At 36.9% G+C, this 24,473-nt stretch overlaps 1 protein-coding gene and 1 long non-coding RNA gene across 2 annotated transcripts in view; one reads left to right on the forward strand and one right to left on the reverse strand.

The window, feature by feature from the left end:
• Positions 1–8,374, forward strand: part of LOC141279376 (uncharacterized) — a 66,894-nt gene extending 58,520 nt beyond the window's left edge. Inside the window, exons 4-5 of the long non-coding RNA XR_012333503.1 lie at positions 3,208–3,310; positions 7,855–8,374. This is a non-coding gene — a long non-coding RNA (uncharacterized lncRNA). The remainder of the gene's footprint in view (positions 1–3,207; positions 3,311–7,854) is intronic.
• The window catches only part of LOC117313154 (flavin-containing monooxygenase 5-like), a 91,090-nt gene that overhangs the window by 4,364 nt on the left and 62,253 nt on the right, over positions 1–24,473 (reverse strand). The window contains exons 13-14 of the mRNA XM_033860659.2: positions 17,488–24,032; positions 3,413–3,551 (exon numbers count right to left, since the gene is read on the reverse strand). Coding sequence (XP_033716550.1) covers positions 23,687–24,032 — 346 coding nt within the window. The 3' untranslated portion in view covers positions 3,413–3,551; positions 17,488–23,686. The remainder of the gene's footprint in view (positions 1–3,412; positions 3,552–17,487; positions 24,033–24,473) is intronic.

Genomic DNA, 24,473 nt, shown 5'->3' on the forward strand with positions numbered 1-24,473 from the left:
TGGTCTTTCCCATACAGTTCTGTCAATTGTTTACTTCATAAATTTTGACGTTATTATATTATTAGGTGCATACACATTTAGGATTATGTATTAGGTGCATACACACTTAGGATTATGTATTCTATGGAATTAATCTTCTAATTATTATTAATTTCCTTTTTTTCTCTGTTACTTCTTCCTTAACATATACTTTGACCATTAATAGTATAGCCACATTAGTTTTCATATGGTTACTGTTTTCATGGACTATCATTTCCCATGTTTTATTTCCAATTACTTGTATTTAAACCAATTATATTTAAGTGTGTATCTTGTAGGCAAGATATTGTTGGGTCTTTTTAAAAAAATAGTCTGACAATCTTTTTCTTTTAAAGAGTGATTAGTCTATTTAAATTTATTGTGATTACTGATATGGTTAGCTTTAAGTATACCATATTTGTTTTTTAATTTTTACCATCTGTTACTTGTTTCTTTGTTCCTCCTTTCCAGCTTTCTTTAGCTTATTCAAGCATGCTTTAGTTCTCCATTTTCCCTCTTTTATTGTCTTTTTACATATATTTCCTATATATTTACTAATTACTCTAATGATTACAATATAGATCTTTAATTTATTAGTATCTGTCTTGAATTAGCACTCAATAGCTCCACAAACAACGTAAGAGCCTTACAACAGTATAATTATAATTTTATTTATCTTTTCTGAATTTTGTGTTATCATTGTCATATATGTTACTTTAACATGTTATGAACCCCATAATACATTGACAGTATTATTGTTTTAGACAGCAAATAGTGTTTTAAAAGAATATGAAGTGAAAATTTTAAAAATACCATATCAAAATATTAAACTCCTGGGAATAAACCTAACAAAAATATACAAGTCCTCTATGCAGAAAGTGGGAAAAAATATTGGAAGAAATTAAAGATACCTAAATTAATGGAGTAAAATACCATGTTTATGTGTTATGAGTCAATACTGCAAGGATGTCAGGTCACTGCAATTTAGTCTTCAGATTCAGTGCAATGCCAATCAGAATCTCAATGTGTACACGTGTGTGCACATGTGTGTGTGTGTCTGTGTCTGTCTGTGTGTGTGTAGCTGATTTAAAAATCTTAGCCAAGACACCTGAAAAAGAACAAAGCTCACCAAAGAAGATATACAGATGGCAAATAAGCATATGAAAAGATGTTCCACATCATATGTCATCAGGCAAATGCAAATTAAAGTGACAATGAGGTAACGCTACACACCTATGAGAATGGCCAGAAACCAAGAACACTGATGACACCAAATGCTGGCAAGGCTATGGTGCAACAGATACTCTTTCATTGCTGGTGGGAATGCAAAATGGTATAGCCACTTTGGAGGTTGCTTACAAACTATACATACTGTTACCATGCGTCCAACCCTCCAGCAATCCTGAGTCTTGGTATTTACCCAAAGGAGTTGAAAACTTATGTGCATTCATAAGTTTTGCACTCAGATTTCCATGCCCCTACCACAGCTTAACTGAGGTATAATTGACAAGTAAAATTATATATATTTAAAGTGTACACCACGATGACTTGCTACATTTATACATTGTGAAATGATTATCACAATCAAGTTAATTAACAGATCCATCACCTAACACAGTTACCTTTTGTGTGTGTGTGGTGAGAATGCTTAACATTTACTTCCTTAGCAAATTTCAAGTATCCAATACAGCATTATTAACTATAGTTACCATGCTGTACATTAGATCCTCAGAACTTATTCATCTTATAACTGAAAGTTTATACTCTTTGACCAACATCTTTTCATTTCCCTTACCTTCTAGCCCCTGGTAACCACCATTCTACTGTTTACATGAGCTCAACTTTTTTTTCCAGATTCCACATAAAATAATTCCACATCATACTATTTGTGATAGCATACAGTATTTGTTTTTCCCTTCTGATTTATTTCACCTTGCATAATGGCTTCTAGGTTCATCTATGTTGTCACAAATGACAGGATTTCCTTTTTATGGTTGAGTAATATTCTATTGTATGTATGTATAATGCAGTTTCTTTATCCATGCATCTGTTGGCAGACATTTAGGCTATTTTCATATCTTGACTATCGTGAATAATGCTGTAATGAATATGGAGGTGCACATATCTCTTCCAGATACTGATTTTGCTTCCTTCAAATACATACTCAGAAGTGGGATTTCTGGATCTTATCACAGTTCTATTTTTAATTTCTTGAGGAACCTTCATACTGTTTTCCACAATAGCAGTACAAATTTACATTCCCACCAACAATGTACAAGAGTTCCCCTTTTCAACATCGTTGCCAACATTTGTTATTTCTTACATATATTTCTTTTGATAATAGCCATTCTAACAGGTGTGAGGTGATATCTCATTGTGGTTTTGATTTGCATTTCCCTGATGATTATTGATGTTGAGCACCTTTTTATGTACCTGTTGGCCATTTGTATATTTTCTTTGGAAAGATGTCTATTCGGGTCCTTTGCCCATTTTTAAAATCAGATTATTTGTTTTCTTACTAGTGAGCTGCCTGAGTTTCTCATATATTTTAGATATTAACCCCTTATCAGATATATGATGCAAATATTTTCTCCCATTCTATAGGTTGTCTTTTCATTTTCTTGATTGTTTCCTTTTCTATACGGAAGCTTTTTGGTTGGATGTAGTCCCTCTTGTTTATTTTTGCTTTTGTTGCTTGTGCTTTTGGATCATCTAAAAAACATCATTGCCAATACCAATGTCAAGGAGTTTTTCCCTATGTTTTCTCTTCTAAGAGTTTTATGGTTTCAGGTCTTACATTTCAGTCTTGAATCCATTTCAAGTTAGCTTTGTGAGTGGTGTAAGGTAGGGGTCCAATTTCATTCTTTTGCAATGTGGATATCTAGTTTTCCCAACACCATTTGTTGAAGATACTGTCCTTTTCCCATTTTATGTTCTTGGCACCCATGTCAAAGATTAGTTAACTGTATATGTATGGGTTTATTTCTAGCTCTCGACCCTCTTCCTTTGGTCTATGTGTCTGTTTTTATGCTAATATCATACTGCTTTGATTACTATAGGTTTTTAATGTAGTTTGAAATCAGGATGTGTAATGCCTCCAGCTCTGTTCTTTTTTCTCAAAGTTGTTTTGGGTCTTTGGAGTCTTTTGTGGACACAGACATTTACAGCAGTTTTATTTGTAATTTCCAGAACTTGGAAGCTACTTGGATGTCTTTCAGTAGGCGAATGGTGCATCTGGACAGCAAAGTATTATTCAGTGTTAAGAAGAAATCAGCTACCAAGCCATGAAAAGGTATGGAGGAAACTCAAATGCAGCTTACTAAGTGATAGAAACTAAAATGAAAAGGCTACTGTGATGGTTAATTTTATGTGTCAACTTGACTTACTTACTTACCTTGGAGTAAGGTATGCCCAGATAGCTGAGTGTGTCTGTGAGGGTGTTGCTAGATGAGATTTAGCGTTTGAATTGGCAGACTGAGTAAAGAAGATCACCTTCACCAATGTGGGTGGGCATTATCCAATCCACTGAGGTCCTGAATAGAAAAAAAAGGTGAAGGAAGGGCAAATTTGGTCTCTACTTGAGCTGGGACATCCATCTTCTCTTGCCCTCACACATGGTCGCTCCTGGTTCTTGGGCTTTTGAACTGGACTATGACTTAAACCATTGGCTTCCCTGGTTCTCAGGCTTTCAAATTTTGCATTGGAACTATGCCACTGGCCTTCCTGTGCTCCAGCTTGCAGATGGCAGATCATGGGATTTCTCAGATTCTGTAATCAGTGAACCAATCCCTCATAATAATTCTCTTAATATATCTATATATCCTATTAGTTCTATTTCTCTGGGGAACCCTGACTAATACAGCGACATATATATGATTCCAGCTATATAACATTCTGGGAAATGCAAAACTGTGAAGATAGTAAAATGATCAGTGGTTGCCAGGGGTTTGAGGGGAGGGAGGGATGAATAGGTGAAACACAGAGGATTTTTAGGGCAGTGAAAATACTCTGTATCATACTATAATGGTGGATTCATGTCATTATATTTGTTCAAGCCCATAGAATATACAACACCAAGAGTGAGCCCTAATGTAAACTATGGACTTTGGGTGATAATGATGTTTCAATGTAGGTTCTTTGATTGTAACAGATGTACCATTCTGGTGGGGGATGTTGACGATTTGGTAGTCTGTGCATGTGTAGGGGCTGGGAGTACATGGGAAATCTCTGTACCTCTCAATTTAGCTGTGAAGCTAAAACTGCTCTAAAGAAATAAAGTCTAAAAAAATGGAATCTTAAAAAACATTTTTTTCAATAATTCTCTTCATTAAAAAAAAAACAAGATGGAAGACTAACTGTACTAAGCTACAATTGTGTTGTGTTGGTATAAGAATAATCAAATGGGGACTTTCCTGGTGGTCCAGCAGTTAAGACTCTGTGCTCCCAATGCAGGGGGCCTGGGTTCGATCCCTTGTCAGGAAACTAGATCCCACATGCCTCAACGAAGATTCTGTGTGCTGCAACTAAGACTGTGTGCAGCCAAGTAAATAAATAAAAATTTTTTAAGTAATAAAAAAAAATAGCCAAATGGATTAATAGGACACCATAGAGAATCCAGAAACTTGGAATCTACACAGAAGCTACTAGAACTTACAAGTGATTAGCACGGTCACAGTATAAAAAAGTTCAACATACAAAAATCAACTTCCATTTCCGTATACTTGTAATAAACAATTGGAATCCAAAAGTTAAAAGCAGTACCAATAGCTCATCATAAATGAAACACTAGGTATAATTATAATAGGATATGCAGGATCTTTATTTTTAAAATCAAAAAACGTTGATGAAAGAAATCAGAGAAGACCTAAATGAATGGTGAGATGTACCCTTTTCATTGATGGAAAAATTCAATATAGTTAAGATGTCAATTCTCCCTAAGTTGATATAAAGATTTAATGCAATCCCAATTAAAATCCCAGCAGAATTTTTTGCAAATATAGAAAAGATGATTCTAAAATTCATATGGAAATGTGAAGAAGCTAAAGTAGACAAAACAATTTTGAAGGGCAAGAACCAGTTCGAAGACTCACATTACACATTAAGACATTAAGATATATCATAAAGTGACAGTAAAGAAGACGGTGGTATTGGTGAAAGGATAGACACGATCAGTGGAACAGAATAGACTCCAGAAATAGACCTTCATAAATTCAGTCTATTGATTTTTAATGAAGGTACAGAGGCAATTCAATGGAGAAAGGACAGTCTTTTGCACAAATGATCCTGGAAAAATTAGACATCCATATGCAAAAAAAAAAAAAAAGTGAAACTTGACCTACATCTCACACTGTATAGAAAATGAATTCAAAATGGATAATAAACCTAAATGTGAGATGTAAAACTATAAAACTCTTAGAAGAAAATATAGGAGAAAATCTTCATGACCTTGGGTAGGGCAAAGATTTCTTGGATACAAAACCGAAAGCATAATCCATAGAACAAATTGATAAATTAGACTTTGTTAAAACTTCAAACTTTTCTCCTCAAAAGACAATAAGAGAATGAAAAGACAAGCCATGGACTGGGAGAAAAGTTTACTAATCATACATCTGACAAAGTTTACTAATCATACATGACATACATCATGTTTACCTAGAATATATAAAGAACTCTTAAAACGTGAAAAAAAATACAACTTAAAAAAAGGGCGCAAAAGATTTGAACAGACACTTCACTTCAGGAGATATATGGATGACAAAAAACACATGACGAACCCATTAGTCATTATGGAAATGAAAATGAAAACCAAATGGGAAACTCTTGGACACCTATTGTAATGGTTAAAATTAAAAATAATGACAATACCCAGTGCTGGTAAGGATCTAAAGCAACTGGAACTCTCCTACATAGATTGTGAGAATGCAAATGTAATGATCATTCATGAAAATATTTTGATAGTTTCTAATAAAGTTAAACACATACCTACAATGTGACCCAGCAATTCTACTTTCTATGTATTTAGCCTAGAGAAATGAAAACACATGTCCACACAAAAACTTGTACACAAATGTTCATAGCAGTACTATTCATAACTGTCAAAAACTGAAGACAACCCAAAATGGTCCTTCAACAGATGGATAAACAATTGTGGTGTATTCATACAATGGAGTGCTACTCCTCAGTAAAAAGGAGTAAACTATTAATACACAAACAACATGGATGAATTTGAAATGCATTATGCTAAGTGAAAGGAGCCAGTCTCAAAAAGCTACATACCATATATTTCCATTTATGTGACATTCTGGAAAATATAAAACTAAAGTGATGGTGAAGAGATCAATGGTTTCTAGGAGTTAGGGGTGGGTTGAGAGACTGATTAAGGAGTATTAAAATTGTTCTTTACCCTGCTTGTGGTGGTAGTTATAGGAATCTGTGCATTCTTAAAACTCATAAAACAGTAAACCAAAAAAAAGAGTGAATTTGCTGTATGTAAACTTTAAAATAATTAATAGATAAATAAGTTGAGATATATTAGAAGTTGGACTCATTGTCTTGGGGCAAACTGGAAGTCTGCATAGCCTACAATTTTATGGCTGGTAGTACCAAAAATAAGATGGTTGGTATTTATCCTCTCTGACCCCATATATGCCAGTATCTTTTAATGGTTTTCTATGGTTCTGTTATGCATAACCGACTCATTCTCACTCTGAAAACACATTTATTTTACCTTTTAAACCATATACTAAAGGTCACAGTAACATGCAGTAACATTTTTACAGTTGGAAATTTTTAAAATCTAGAAGAATCAACAGAATAACTATTTGTACTAAAAACAGAGTTCAAAGAAGGGGCAGAATATAAGATCAACATATGCAAATTGATGTTTTTCCCATATACCAATTTAAAAAAGTAATAGAATAAAAGATCCCATTAACAATAGCAGGAAAAGCTAAACAGTTCCTAAGAATAAACAAAAAAGTAATATGCAAGACCTATTTGAAGAAAACAGTAAAACCTGACTAAAAGACATAAAATATGAATTGGATAAATATCTTGTTCCCAGATAGGGAATCTTAGTATTGTACAAATTATTGTTTGCCAGTCTCCCAACATTAATTGGCAATCCAATCAAAATTTCAGTTGAATTTTTTATGGACCTTGATAAGTTGATTCTCAATTTTATATTGAATACTGAAAAAGAAAATGCGTCAAAAAATTAAAAAAAAGACAAAAATTGAAAAGAAAAATTTAAAAACAAACATTATATTGATTGAAACAGTGTGGTATTGTGTAAAATGATAGGCTCATTTATATAAAATAATTCAGTTTGCAATTAAGATGCTGTTTCAAATCATTATAAGAAAAGATGAATTATCAATAAATGATGTCTATTATCTATTTGGGGAAAAAGTTAAAGTTATGTCCTGCCTTTGTACTGCATCAAATTCCAGAGATGGATATAAAAAACAAAACTAGAGAACTACTAGGAGAAAATATAAGAAAATATTTGTATAATCTGTGAGAAAAGGAAGACATTTATAAGTAAGAGACAAATACAAGAACAGTGAAGGAAAAGTTTTACACATGCAAATTCAAAACTTCTGAATATAAATAATACTAAATAAGGAATTCAACAAAAGATTAAAATTCAAAATGTGTGAAGAGCTTCACACAACTATTTTAAAAATACAAGACAATAGAAAAATAAGAAAGGATATGAACAGGCCATTCAAAAGAGAAGGACCTAAAAATGGCCAATTAGTTTATAAAATGATCTTCAATCAGACATGTAACCAAAGAAATTTTAGGTAATGTGATATCTGTTTTTCTCATCAGATTGGAAACAAAACGAAACAAAAAGATTGGTCATATTCAGAATTGGAGAAGTGATGGAAGTGGGCATGCTCATCTACTGTGGGTGGAAGATAAATTAATTAAGCTTTCATGTGGAACAAGTTTATCAAAACTGTGAGTTCCTTTTACCACCAATTCCCTTCCAGGATTTCCTACAGAAATAGTTACACATGTGTATAAACAAAGATGTTTATTGTAGCATTGTTTGAGGTATAGCTTAGGTGCTGGATCCGGACTATGCGGACTCTACCCCCAACTACTTTTCTGACCTCAGGCAACTTAATATTTTTGTGGCTCAATTTTCTCATCTGTAAAATGAGGAATAGAATATTACTTACCCTGTGTCATTGTTGTGAGGAACAGAGAAAATAATATACATGTAAAGTGCTCAGCACATGGCCTGGCACAATGAGTTCAAGTTATCAGGTGGCATTAATAGTGAAAAATTTGAAATAACTTCATAAATGTTCATCAAGATGGGGAAGGACTCTATTATGGGACACCATACTATAGACCTATATATATATATGTATATATATGTATATATATATGTATATTTTTAAAAATTCATTTTGAATGAGGTGAATTTATTGTACTGACATGGAAAGATTAGCAAAGAGTTTAACCAGCACAGCCCCTGTTTGGTTTCTGTAGCTCTCTTGGCAAAGGGTAGGGACAATCTAAGCAAGAACAGTTAAAGCTTTAGCTCACATTGAGTACATCACATCCACTTGCATTCCACTGACCAAAGCAAATCATATGGACCCGGCCTATTGGGAGGCACTGAAGTCATATTAGTTAAGGGCTGGATGTACAGTCATCTTACAGGGGAAAAAGTGAATAGTTGGGAACAGTAATACCATCTACCAAAACTGGCTATCCACGACCCCACGACCCCACCATTGAGTAGACATCCCACACTCTATGTGTGAGTGTGTGTTTTCTATTTACCTTCAGAATCCGTATCTATGGGCCACACATATGAGAAAAACACAATGGAACATTTCCCTGTGGATTCCCCGAGCAAATGAGGTTACAATGGGACCTCAACAATGAGAGATAATTCCTGATTTCTTGTGTCTCCACTGGTAAGATGTAGATACTTAGGTGATCACCAGGCTCATTCCCAACTTAACTTTTTTGTTCCTTCACAATATCCTGGACATTCAAATTTGTGTTTAGTTCCTTGTAAAAACATATTTCATTTAATTTTAACAACACCATTATAGGGTAGCTATTTTATCCTCATTATAAATTATTGTGTATCATAGGCCTTCCAGAAGCACTCTCTTATTGTTAAAACTCTTTGATTATGAGTATTAATTGTGCATGCCAATTTTGAGTAGTTTGGGAGGATGGAGTTGGGAGAACTGCCTTGTATCAATGTTATAACAGTGTCTCAGGAATACATATCTATATAACAGGTGTGCTCATTTTTCAAACCTAAGACCCAGCTTTGTGGGGTTAGGGTATGAGATGGCTTTGGGCTCTTGTCAACCACAGCAGAAGGGGGTTCTTGGGATTGTAGCCTCTGGTAACAAGACCACATTGTCTAAATTTATCTCAATGTAGGCTGAGTCATGAGAAACATTTGGCTTCATGATTTTATTATTGAGATGTCCTATTACTTCTGTGGAAATATGTCACGAAGGTTAAATTCCAGAGTTGGAAAACTCAAAAGGCTTTGGGGATTAGCTAGGTGGACTGCATAAACACTATACTACTGCTGGGTGGAGAACAGAAAGAGTGAAATTACATGTGACTAATTTGATGGTAAGGCATGACAGTCAAAAAGCATTTAACTAAGAAGGAAAACAAACACAGTCCTGTCAACAAAAGATCTATGGGTAAAGTTTGGTTCATGGGTCAAGTTTACAATCTCTGAAATTATGCCCTTACCTTTGCCAGTAAGGGCTAGTAGCAAATAGTAAAACACATGAGGAAGTCCAATGCCATGATCTTTAGTCAGAAGACTCTTCAAATGAGAGAATTTGCACCCAAAGAAATAGAGAAAAAGAATTCTCTAAAGAGAGTTTAAAATAAATTTATTTAAAATCCTCAGGACTTCCCTGGTGGTGCAGTGGTTAGGACTCCGTGCTCCCAATGCAGGGGGCCCAGGTTCAATCCCTGATCAGGCAGCTGGATCCCACATGCATGCCACAACTAAGAGTTTGCAGGCTGCAAATAAGGAGACTGCCTGCCGCAACTAAGACCCAGTGCAACCAAACAAAGAAATATTTTTAAAAAATAAAAATAAAATTCTCAAGGAAGGGAAGATGCTACTTTGAATACACCCCAGCTCCACACCAGTCTCATCCCAACTCAGTTTTCATAAGTCAACATCTGTAGGTTCCGGCAGATAGTGGAGACCTCAGGATCAGTTTGAGGGCTGACTGAAAGAGCAGGTACGGGTCTTCCTCACCTTCTGGCTAAATCAATGTTTCTCAAACTTTACTATGCATCAGAATTACTTGGAGGGCTTACTAAAACACAGATGACTGGTGACCGGAACTTCTGATTCAGTAAGTCTGGGATGGGGTCTGAGAATTTCTATCAAGTTCCAGATGATGCTGGTGTTTCTGGATCAAGAACCAAATTCTGAGAAACACTGGGGCAGGCAACAGTCTGGAGACCAGTACTGGAGATCCCTAATAAAAGGCAGTGTGAGGAAAGAGGTAGCTGACTCTTGGAACCATAATAGTGCTTCCCATATCTCCAAAAATAAAGAATTAAAACCAACCAGAATATGGGGAACAAATCTCCTATACAGAAAAATTCCACGTTTATGTATGTATTGCCTTCTCAAGGAGGTGGAGCATAACTCCAGGCCTGAGATTGCTTATCCTTCGGAAGGCCACCTTGCATCTTTGGCCGATGGCTGGTGTCTGGGAATTTGGATTTGGGGAGGGTTCTTACCACCCTAACTGATAAGAGTTTGCTGTGCCTACGCTGTGCCTACACTGTGTTACCGTGTGGTTTATACTGAACACCTGCTCTCCTTCTGGGAGTCTGGAATTTGATATGTGCTGACAGAGGGTGCCTGTGTGACTAGCCCTCATTACAGACCTTGGGCACAGAGTGGAAAGATGTGAAAGTCTTCTGACTATTTCTACTTTCTTAGAGAAAAAAGAAGCAAGGTTTAGTGTTCATGAATTTAAGACGTCAAATGAGCATAGTGATATTTTTCTCTTGCCATATTTGTGTTTTAGTGCAGGCACATAACCAAAGGTAATGTTTAGCCAAGCAAGTATGGAGGAAAGGGCAAAGGAATTGAGAGTGCATGGTAGGGTATGATTATAATGTTGGACCATGGCTTATAGACCAGGTGGGCTAGGAAGTGAAGATAGAACAGGTTGATGGAGGGCATGAAGTGGAGTCAAAAAACTGTGGAGGGGCTTCCCTGGTGGTGCAGTGGTTGAGAGTCCACCTGCCGATGCAGGGGACACGGGTTCATGCCCCGGTCTGGGAAGATCCCACATGCCGCAGAGTGGCTTGGTCCATGAGCCATGGCCGCTGAGCCTGCGCCTCCGGAGCCTGTGCTCCGCAACGGGAGAGGCCACAACAGTGAGAGGCCTGCGTACCACAAAAAAGAAAAAAATAACAAAGAAACTGTGGAGTTAGAGTAATGGAGTGAATGTGCTGAAAAGATAAGAGACGGTTTTGGAGAGTGGGTTGCTTGAAATCCAGATTTTGGTGGTAATGACATAGGTAGATTATAAAATCATTGGAATGAGAAGGTTACTGAAGTGAGAGGCCAGGTGGTAAAGGCCTACCTCAACACTCATACTTATTCTCCCCTCCTCCTTAATAACAAGAGCCTTGATTTTACCTGGACACACTGCCTCTCTGTATAAAGACACATTTCCTAGGCTCCCTGGTAGCTAGATATATGTGACTAAATACTTACAATGAGATCTAAGTGGAAATGTTATATGGAACTTCTAGTAATTTTCCTTAAAAGAAAAGGGGTGTGGCCTTCTATATGTCTCTTTCCCTCTGTGTAGAATGTCCATATAATGGCTGGAGCTCCAGCAGCCATCTTGGACCATAAGGTAGAAGCCATATGCTGATAGTGGAGCAGAAAGAGATGCTGTGGAGCTGTTACACCATTTCAGGACTATCTTCCTCTAGAGTTTTTCGTATGAGAGGGAAATAAACTTAAACCTTGTTTAATCCATTGTTACTTTGGGTTTTTCTATTATATGCAGTGGAATCTAATCCTAACTAATACATTGGGTTGGTGAAAGTATTACCTACACAGATGTGAACTACAGAATAATGCTGCACATCCATGTTCATGGCAGCATTATTCACAACAGCCAAAACATGGAAACAACCTGAGTGTCTATCAGTGGAGAAATAGATAAAGACTATGTGGTGTATATACATAATGGTATATTATTCAGCAAAGAAATGAAGGAAATCCTGCCTTTGCAGCAACATGGATGGACCTTGAAGGCATTATGCTAAGTGAAATAAGTAAGACAGAGAAAGAGAAATATTGTATGATCTCACTTCTACGTGGAATCTAAAAAACAGAACAAAGCACCTGAACTCATTGATGCACAGAACAGATTGGTGGTCGGCAGAGGCGGGGGGTGGGCAAAATGGGTGAAGGGGGTCAAAAGGTAAATACTTCCAGTTATAAGATAAACAAGTCCTGGGGATATAATGTAGAGCATGGTGACTACAGTTAACAATACTGTACTGTATATTTGAAAGTTGCTAAGAGAGTAGATCTTTAAAGTTCTCATCACAAGAAAAAAATTTGTTAACTATTTGTGGCCATAGATGTAAACTAGATTTACTGTGGTGATCATTTCATAATATATATAGAAATCATTATATTGTACACCTGAAACTAATATAATGTTATATGTCAATTATATATCAATAAAAAATTGAGATTTACAAAACTGCTGAAAAAATTAACTACAGGAGTAGTTATATATAGAGAGAGGGGGAAAGCTTGGTGCTAAAATCTTCACTGAATGAAGAGGAGTAAATGGGAGGTCCGTAAATAATTTCAAACAGGAGAGGTAGTGGGTGCTTTAAAGAAGCTGGGGAATTTGAGAAAGCAGGGAGAAACAGCAGTGAGGACCAAGGCAGCAAGGAGGATCAAGGAAGACACGCACCCCACCTTCGTTCCCGCACTAAAATATTGCCTTTTAACATCCTGTGTTTGACTGAGGAAATAAGATAGGATAGGACATGTCACTTGTGTTTCAAACCAAACAATATTAGAGATGACATACTGACTCAGAGCAATGATCTATCCCAGAATATTTTCTGGAAGAACATGCTTGCCCCACAGACATTTCAAAATGTTAAGCACCCCATAATCTTCTTAATCACTTTTTAATAAAATAGTGAAGTATTATTCACCATTTTATTTACTCCTTTAAAAACTCATCCATACTTTTATCTCCCATGTTTAACTTATTCATGTAATTAATCATTAATTTACTGAGGTCTTACTGTGTTTCAGGTACTATATTAGGCACTAGGAACATACAGATTAATTACAAAGTATCTTCATCAAAAGAGTTTACTATTTCAAGGAGGAACTAGGTGAGAGAAACAATTGATATTCGGTAGTGTGACAATGATAGTCGCCAAATATAATTGAGCAATATACCAGGTGCAGTGTGAAGCATAAAGATAGGTCACCTATTTCATCCTGGAGATTTCTGGAATAGGTAACAGATTATGTGAATCTTGAAGGTGAAATAGGTTGGGCAAGTGGAAAATGTAACAAGAGGAGGGTACAGCATGAGAATGTGTGTAGAAGCATGGAAAAACACAGCACTTTGGGAAATTCCAAGTAGACAGCCTGGAGGATGTTTGTATAGTATTATACATTATATTACTACTGACAAAAGTAACCATGCACAGATCCAGTATTGAGTAAAATTATCTCATTTATGAATGTACTTGTTATTAATATACCATACATTTTGCTAGTGGAGACTATTGGCTTAATGTGCTCAGCTATAAGAAAGAACTTACCTAAGTATTTCAAGAAAATGTGTCTTTTGACCTCATATTACCATTTTCTCCTCTCTACAACTGTAGTCTATACTTATTCAACAAAGGAACAAAATTGCTATAGTAAGTAATAGTATGCTTTATTAGAAGAACTTAATTTGTAGAGTAATCAAGGGAAAAGATAGTAATTTAAATGAATGGTACTATCCAATATTCTTCCTCCTCTGAGAAAATTCCACTAGACTAAGCCTCTGGGTCAAATCCTGAACCAAAAGAATACTTTTTTTAAAAAATAATTTTAAAATTTTAGAATAGTTTTAGATTTAAGAAAAATTGGGAAGATAGTACAGAGTTCCTGTATATCCCACACACAATTTATTTTATTGTTCACATCTTACATTACAGTGCTACATTTGTCACAACCAATAAACCATTCAGTACATTGTTATTAACTAGAATCCATACTTTATTAATATTTCTTCCATTTTTACTTAATGTGTTTCTATGTTCCAAGATCCCATCCAAGATACATTACATTTAGACATCAGGTCTCCTTAGGCTCCTCTGTACTATGACAATTTCTCAGATCTTCCTTTTTTTTGATGAGCTTCAGTTTTGAGATGGTCAGGTATTTTGTAAGATATTCCTGAATCTGGGTTTGTCAGATTTTTTCTTCATGGTTAGACTGGGTTGTGGTTTTAGGGAGGAAGACCACAGAGGCAAAGTACCCTTCTCATCACATCATATCAAGAGTACATACTATCTACATGACTTTACTGTTGATGTTAATCTTGATCACCCAGCCGAGGTAGTGTTTGTCAGATTTCTCCACTGTAAAGTTATTTTTCTCCCTTTACTGCTCTTTGGAAGGAAGTCACTCTATGCAGCCTACACTTAAGGAATGGGGAGTTATGCTCCAACTCCTGGAGGGCAGAGTATTTAGGTAAATTGTTTGAAATTCTTCCATATGGGATTTTTCTCTATTCTACCTCACTTATTATTCAATCACTTATTTACACCATTATGGACTGATGGGTATTTTTTATACTTTATATTATAATCCAATGCTAGGCTATTTATATTGTTGTTCAAATTGTTCCAGCTTTGGCCATTGGGACCACTTTCAGTTGGTTCCTGTGTCCCTGTGACATACCCCCCCATAGTTTGCTTTTTGAGCCCTTCCTTACTTTCTGGCACTACAAGAAAGCACTTTTCTGTATAATATAATTGGGAAAATGATACAACCTTTTAATATAATTACAAAAGCAAGATATGGTAAATTGATGAATATTAATACATATTCACCAAAGCTAGGGCTTTGTATCTTGAATTCTTTTGAGTTCACTTTCCTATTCACATCCTACTTTTAGCTTGGATTAGAATTTAACCAATGATTTTTTTTTTGGTAACCTTTCATATTATAAGTAAAATGAAAGCATCAGTGAACTTAGAATTACATGCTTTTTATTTAAAGAGGAAACTGGGGTACTTATTGCTGATAACTAGGAATTACATTATCAAAGGACTTTAATTCAACAGACTTACATGCTGAAAGAGGCAAATTTATTTGTTAAAAGAAGGAAATGAAAAAGAAGCAGCTTTCAATTTACCTTTGAATTAGAAGAGTCTGCAGATTAAAAGATACTAGGTCCATTTCAATAGAGGATAAATCCCCAGTATCACAAGGATTATGGAAGAAAAAAGACCTTCTAATTCTCAAAAAGCATTTCCACAGGTGAAATTAGGTGAAATAGCAAGGAATTGTACAAATAGTTACACGATTAGGAGGAAGTTGTAGTTCTCACATTTCTGGTTCTCTTGTTTATTGTACATTGGGAAAGATAATGATTTCTAATGTTGTTCTTCCAGTTGTTCAAATTTATTTTTTGGTTAAGCAATAGGTAGCAATCCCAAATGTATTACATCACAGCTTATTTATGAACACACTTGGCTGGTACATCCAGTTCCTTTCTTCATGAAATTAGGTGTGCCAGACATCTAACATTTAGTTAACTACTCTGACAGACAAGAAGAGAGCAAAACTAGGGATGGGAAAACAGAATCAACAGCAGCACTTGGACATAAACTGGAGGCCCTGGTTTTCATTTCCTTTGCTTTGTTTTTCATAACTACAGTGTGCAACATAAGAAGAACCATTATAAGCAGAATACCCCTATATGTAGTTGTTATCAATTCTAATTTATTACATAAATGACTTCTTTGAATACTTATTACTTAGACTCTCTGTGTGGGAGGGTTAGGAGGGGAGAAAGTAGGAGTTGGGAGGAGAAAATCCAATCGCATTTGTAGGCCACACCAGCAGTTGATGACTACTTATCACAGTTCTAAGATAAAGTCTTGTATCCTAATATGGGAACTAAGAGATCAAAAAAGACTGGACAGCTCATTTAAAATCCCAAGTTTTCCAGCTAAGTTGAACATGTTGGCAGCTGGTAGATTTTAGAATGATCCATGAGCCTAGAAAGTTGAAGGTAGTTTCTTCATTGAGAAAATAGAGATGTTTTGCTTGGAGGAAAAGAGTGAAAATGACAAGGTATCAGACACCCTAGTGAACAGCTAGTGAAACAAAGTGTTTAAGTATCTGTATATCTTACCCTAGATATATACAACTGTTATAAATCCATTATTTCCTTTATCTCTCAGGAAAAATACATTTAGTTACAATATTAAAAACAAATAAAAGATTAAACTTCCAGTAGAAAACCAAATACTGTCAGAAGCACAGTTACATGGAGTCACCCATTTCTTATGTAGATATTGGCTTATGCTCCTCACCATAATATTTGATAAATGACAGCAAACATTTATTAAGCACCTACCACAAGGGCAGGGTCAAGATGACGGACCAGGAGGACGCAGCATTTGCATCTCTGCACAACTAAGGCACCTACCAGGTACTGGTGGGGGACCATGGACACCTAAGGGGATAGGAGGAACCCCCAGCCACCGGGTAGGATGTGAGGCATGTGGCGTGTGAGGGGGGAGGAGAAGTGGAGGCGGGACGGGACTGGCACTCCTGAGGGGCGGCTGGGGGAAGGGAAGGGATCCCACTCCTGCAGGGGAAAATTGGTCATTGGGAGGGCAGAGGAGCAAAAGGAAGCGTACCCAGGTTTCCCCTGCCCACTTGGGCTCCCGGGAGCCTGCTGAGATCCCAGGCCTGATCCTCTGCACACTGAGGCCCCCTCCAGCCATTCGGGTCCTGAGGGAGTGGGAGGGAGGGAAAGGGGAGCAAAAGTAAAGGCCAGACCTACAGAACTGGCACCCCTAAGGGGTGGCTGGGGGAAGGGAGGAGTCCTACACCCAGTGGGACCCACCCACGGTTAGGGGTCAAGTGGGGATGGGGGAGAGCCTGGGGGAGACCCAGGGAGGGGGGACGTGGAGGAATGGAAGGGAACCTGGCCAGTGTTTTCCCTGTGCACTTGGGCACTGGGGAGCTCCCTGGCCTAATCCTCTTCCCTCGGAGCCTCCCTCCTGCCGCAGAGAGCCCGAGCCCCGCCCCTACACCCCACCCAGGGCCCTACCTCTACACTTGGAGAGCCCCTCTGAGAGCCCCTCCAACCACGCTGGGCCTAAACCCCATCCACACGCCCTCACCCACGGCCGTACCTCCAAACTCCAGAACTCCACATTCCGAGGGCCCTTCTTTGGAGGTGCTACCTCTCCCATTTCATGGGCAGGTCCTAAGCAGGGCTCCACCCCACGCTTGAACGTAACCCTGACTAGGCCCTGCCCCATGCTCAAAAGTCACCCCCACCACTGCCTAAGTTACACCCCTGCCTAAACTCTGACCCCCATAGCCAAGGCTTTTTTTTTTTTCTTTTTCTTTTTCCTCTTTTAGATTGGGTTTCTGTTTTACCTTGTTGTTGATTCATTTATATTTTTATTTTTTCTAATAAATCTTTTATTTTTCTTATTTTATTTTATTCTTTATACTTTGTTATTGTTCTGCTCTTTTTGTCTTGTTCCTCCCCTTTATTTTCTTTCTTTTTTCTGTTGTGGTTTTGTTTTACCTTGTTGCAGTTGTTTCAATTATATTTTTATTTTTCCTAATACATTTTTTATCTTTCTAATTTTATTTTGTTTTTTTTTCATTGTTATTGTACTGTTCCTTCTTTTCTCTCTCTTTTTTTTTTTTAACCATGCCACATGTTTTGCGGGATCTTGGTTCCCAGGCCGGAGGTTGGGCCTGAGCTCCTGTGGTGGGAACTCTGAATCCAAACCGCTGGACTAACAAGGATCCTCAGACCACAGGGAATATTAATCGGAGTGAGATCTCCCAAAGGTCCTCATCTTGGCACCAAGACCCGGCTCTATCCAACTGCCTGCAAACTCCAGTGCTGGATGCTGCAGGCCAAACAACCAGTGACACTGGAATATGCCCCACCAATAAAAAAAATATATGACAAAAGATATGTTGCAGACAAAGTAGCAAGGTAAAAACCTACAAGACCAAATAAATGAAGATGAAATAGGCAACCTACCTGAAAAAGAGTTCAGAGCAATGATATTTAAGATGATCCAAAATCTCAGAAACATAATGGAGAAAATACAAGAAACATTTAACAAGGATCTAGAAGAACTATAGAGCAAACAAACAGTGATGAACAATACAATAACTGAAATTAAAAATACTCTAGAAAGAATCAATAGCAGAATAACTGAGGCAGAAGAACGGATAAGTGAGCTGGAAGATAAAATGGTGGAAATAACAGCAGGGAGCAGAAAAAAGAATGAAAAGAACTGACAACAGTCTCAGAGACCTCTGGGACCATATTAAACACACCAACATTTGAATTAGAGGGGTCCCAGAAGAAGAAGAGAAAAATAAAGTGAGAAAATATTTGAATCGATTATAGTCAAAAACTTACATAACATGGGAAAGGAAATAGTCAATCAAGTCCAGGAAGTGCAGAGAGTCCCATACAGGATGAACCCAAAGAGAAACACGCTGACACACATATTAATCAAACTATTAAAAATTAAATACAAAGAAAAAATATTGAAAGCAACATGGGAAAATCAACAAATAACATAAAAAGGAATCCCCATAAGATTAACAGATGATCTTTCAGCAGAAACTCTGCAAGCCAGAAGGGAGTGGTAGGACATATTTAAAGTGATGAAAGAGAAAAACTGACAACCCAGATTAGTCTACCTGCCAAGGATCTCATTCAGATTTGACAGAGAAATCAAAAGCTTTACAGACAAGCAAAAGCTAAGGGAATTCAGCACCACCAAACCAGCTTTACAACAAAATGCTAAAGGAACTTCTCTAAGCGGAAACACTAGAGAAGAAAAAGACCCACAAAAACAAACCCAAATCAATTAAGAAAATGGTAATAGGAACATCCATATTGATAATAACCTTGAATGTAAATGGATTAAATGCTCCAACCAAAAGACAGACTGGCTGAATGGATACAAAAACAAGAGCCTTATATATGCTGTCTACAAGAAACCCACTTCAGATCTAGGGACACATATAGACTGAAAGTGAGGGGATGGAAAAATATATTGCATGCCAATGGAAATCAAAAGAAAGCTGGAGTAGCTATACTTATATAAGATAAAATAGTTTTAAAATAAAGACTGTTACAAGAGATAAGGAAGGACACTACATCATGATCAAGCGATCAATCCAAGAAGAAAACGTAACAACTATAAATATTTATGCACCCAACATAGGAGTACCTGAATACATAAGGCAAATATTAACAGCCATAAAGGGAAATCAACAGTAACACAATAGTAGTGGGGGATTTTAACACCCCACTTACACCAATAGACAGATCATCCAGAGAGAAAATAAATAAGGAAACACAAGTTTTAAAAGACACAATAGACCAAAGAGACCTAATTGATATTCTTAGGGCATTCCACCTGAAAGTGGAAAAATACACTTTCTTCTGAGGTGCACCTGGAATGATCTCCAGAATAGATCACTAATCAAGCCTTGGAAAATTTAAGAAAATTGAAATCGTATCAAGCATGTTTTCTGACCACAATGCTATGAGATTAGAAATCAATTACAGGAAAAAGAACAGTAAAAGACAAATACATGGAGGCTAAACAGTGTGCTGCTAAATAACCAAGAGATCAATGAAGAAATCAAAGAAGAAATAAAAAAATACCTAGAAACAAATGACAATGAAAACACAATGATCCAAAACCTATGGGACACAGCTTAAGCAGTTGTAAGAGGGAAGTTCATAGCAATTCAAGCTCACCTCAAGAAACAAGAAGAATCTAAAATAAACAATCTAACTTTACACCTAAAGCAACTAGAAAAAGAACAAAGAAAACCCAAAATTAGCAGAAGGAAAGAAATCATAAGATCAGAGCAAAAATAAATGAAATAGAAACAAAGAAAACAATAGCAAAGATCAATAAAACTAAAAACTGGTTCTTTGAGAAGATAAACAAAACTGTTAAACCTTTAGCCAGACTTATCAAGAAAAAAAGGGAGAGGACTCAAATCAATAAAATTAGAAATGAAAAGGGAGAGATTACAACTGACACCACAGAAATACAAAAGATTATAAGAGACTACTACAAGCAACTCTATGCCAATAAAATGGACAACCTGGAAGAAATGGACAAATTCCTGGAAAAGTACAACTTTCCAAGATTGAACCAGGAAGAATTAGAAAACATAAACAGACCAATCACAGGTTATGAAATTGAAACTGTAATTAAAAATATTCCAACAAACAAAAGTCTAGGAACAGTTGGCCTCACAGGAGAATTCTCTAAGACACTTAGAGAAGAGTTAACACCTATCCTTTTCAAACTCTTCCGAAAAATTGTGGAGAGAGGAACACTCCCAAATTATTCTATGAGGGCCGCCATCACCCTGATACCAAAACCAAACAAACATATCACAAAAAAAGAAAATTAGAGACCAATATCACTGATGAACATAGATGCAAAAATCCTCAACAAAATATTAGCAAACAGAATCCAACAGCACATTAAAAGAATCATACACCATGATCAAGTGGGATTTATCCCAGGGATCAAGGATTCTTCAATATACACAAAACAATCAATGTGATACACCATATTAACAAATTAAGGAATAAAAACCATATGATTATCTCAATAAATGCAGAAAAAGCTTTTGGCAGAATTCAACACCCATTTATGACAAAAACTCCAGAAAGTGGGCATAGAGGGAACCTACCTCAACATAATAAAGGCCATATATGACAAACCCACAGAAGACATCATTCTCAATGGTGAAAAACTGAAAGCATTTCCTCTAAGATCAGGAACAAGACAAGAAAGTCCACTCTTGCCACTATTATTCAACATAGTATTGGGAGTCCTAGCCACAGCAATCAGAGAAGAAAAAGAAATAAAAGGCATACAAATTGGAAAAGAAGTAAAACTGTGACTGTTTGCCAATGACATGATACTATACATAGAAAATTCTAAGGATGTCACCGGAAAACTACTAGAGCTAATCAATGAATTTGGTAAGGTTGCAGGATACAAAATTAATGCACAGAAATCTCTTACACTCCTATACACTAACAACAAAAGATCAGAAAGAGAAATTGAGGAAACAATCCGATTTACCATCGCAACAAAAAAAATAAAATACCTAGGAATAAACCTACCTCAGGAGGCAAAAGTTCTGTACTCAGAAAACTATAAAACACTGATGAAAGAAATCAAAGATAACATAAACAGATGGAGAGGTATACCATGCTCCTGGATTGGAAGAATCAATATTGTGAAAATAACTATACTACCCAAAGCGATCTACAGATTCAATGCAATCCTTATCAAATTACCAGTGGCATTTTTCACAGAACTAGAAGAAAAAATTCCACAATTTTGTATGGAAGCACAAAATACCCCAAATAGCCAAAGCAATCTTGAGAAAGAAAAACAGACCTGGAGGAATCAGGCTCCCTGGCTTCAGACTATACTACAAAGCTACAGTAATCAAGATAGTATGGTACTGGCACCAAAACAGAAATATAGATCAATAGAAAAGGATAGAAAGCCCAGAGATAGACCCATGCACATAGGGTCACCTTGTCTTTGATAAAGGAGACAAGAATATACAATGGAGAAAACACAGCCTCTTCAATAAGTGGTTCTGGGAAAACTGGACAGCTACATGTAAAAGAATGAAATTAGAACACACCCTAACTCCAGATACAAAAATAAAGTCAAAATGAATTAAAGACCTAAATGTAAGGCCAGACACTATAAAACACTTAGAGGAAAACATAGGGAGAACACTCTATGACATAAATCACAGCAAGATCCTTTTTGACCCACCTCCTAGAATAAGGGAAATAAAAACAAAAATAAACAAATGGGACCTAATGAAACTTCAAAGCTTTTGCACAGCAAAGGAAACCATAAACAAGATGAAAAGACAACCCTCAGAATGGGAGAAAACATTTGCAAACGAAGCAACTGACGAAGGATTAATCTCCAAAATATACAATCAGCTCATGCAGCTCAATATCATAAAAACAAACAACCCAATCCAAAAATGGGCAGAAGACCTAGATAGACATTTCTCTAAAGAGGACATACAGATAGCTAACAAATACATGAAAATATGCTCAACGTTACTAATCATTAGAGAAATGCAAATCAAAACCAAAATGAGGTATCACCTCCCACTGGTCAGAATGGCCATCAGCAAAAAATCTATTAACAATAAATGCTGGAGAGGGTGTGGAGAAAAGGGAACCCTCTTGCACTGTTGGTGGGAATGTAAATTGATAGATCCACTATTGAGAACAGTATGTAGGTTCCTTAAAAAACTACAAATAGAACTACCATATGACCCAGCAATCCCACTACTGGGCATATACCCTGAGAAAACCATAATTCAAAAAGAGTCATGTACCACAATGTTCATTGCAGCACTATTTACAATAGCCAGAACATGGAACCAACCTAAGTGTCCATTAACAGATGAATGGATAAAGAAGATGTGGCACATATATATATATTGGAATATTACTCAGCCATAAAAAGGAACAAAATTGAGTTATTTGTGCTGAGGTGCATGGACCTAGAATCTGTCATACAGAGTGAAGTAAGTCAGAAAGAGAAAAAAAAATACTGTATGCTAACGCATATATATGCGATTTAAAAAAGTGGTACAGATGAACCTAGGGGCAGGGCAGGAATAAAGATGCAGACTTAGAGAACGGACTTGAGGACACAGCGGGGAAGAGGAAGCTGGGATGAAGTGAGAGAGTAGCATTGACATATATACACTACCAAATGTAAAGTGGATGGCTAGTGGGAAGCTGCTGCATAGCACAGGGAGATCAGCTCAATGCTTTGTGATGACCTAGAGGGATGGGATAGGGAGGGTGGGAGGGAAGCTGAAGAGGGAGGGGATATGGGGATATATGTATACACATAGCTGACTCACTTTGTCGTACAGCAGAAATTAACACAATATTGTAAAGCATTTATACTCCAATAAACATGTCAAAAAAAAAGAAAAGAAAGCACCTACCACATGTCAGGAACTCTGCTAAGGACAAACAAAGATGACTAACAGAGTACCTGAGCTCACAGTCCAGGAATTACTGGAAGGAAAAAGTGATGGGTCATAAGAGTAAGGGAGGTAAGTCAGTACAAATGAAAAGCTGAGATTTCACTGTAGGGAAAAGAGGAAAAAAGGGTTAATGCTTTGGAAAGAGAAATAAAAGTAGATTTCTGGGCAATGTGAAGCTGAGAGTTGTTCAATCTTGTCAGGTTCTGAAGGCATCTCCAGATCCAGCTTTCAAAGAAAACTGGGACAGTGACAATGGAACAGCTAAAAATAGGTCATAATTATAGCAAAGAAAGCCACAGCCAGCATAAACCTGGCCATTGTTATTGTTGAAGTTGTGGAATTGTTGCTTTCAGTTACTCTTGTCATTAGCGGCTTCCTGATACGATCTTCTGTGGTGAGGATAGCTTTTCGAGCTCCATCCCACTTTCCAGGGCCGTGTAGCCGATACTGGATTGGAGTACAGGGTCCCCAAAATAACTGTAATGCCAATTTGGGGTCAGTGAAGACCAGGGACAGCAGATTGGGCCTGACGCCCACCAGGTCAGCAAGCTCGTCCATGGTATCTATATAGTCTCCCTGAATGGTATGGCGTTGGCTGTCCACGTACCTGAAGCAGAGAAGACAGAAGCCATGCCTATTAACAATTCAGTCACTCCATCAATTAATCAATGCTTCCTATCTGCTCTTGGCTCAATATTGAGCTAGGAGCTGCAGAAAATAGTGAAGAAAGACACTGTCTCTATCCTTAAGGGCCTTATAGTCCACTGGACTCGATAAGATAGATACACATGAAACAGAGAAGAATGTAAGACTTTTGGTAAATCATGTGGTATTAGACTCCTAAGTAGAAATGTAGAAGAGGGTAGTTAAAATCGAGGTATGATAAGTCCTTGAAGGATGTGGAAGAAATAGATAAGCTGAGAACAAAGAGGAAAGGATTACAAGTCAATATATATAATGTAGATTATATATTGTAGAAGTTTGGGAGTGAAAGGAAGGAGGAAAATAGGAGAGCACCTAGAAAGGGTATCAGGGTTAAATAAAAAAG

The sequence above is a fragment of the Tursiops truncatus genome, chromosome 1 (assembly GCF_011762595.2).
Source record: "Tursiops truncatus isolate mTurTru1 chromosome 1, mTurTru1.mat.Y, whole genome shotgun sequence".
NCBI classification, from domain to species: domain Eukaryota; kingdom Metazoa; phylum Chordata; class Mammalia; order Artiodactyla; family Delphinidae; genus Tursiops; species Tursiops truncatus.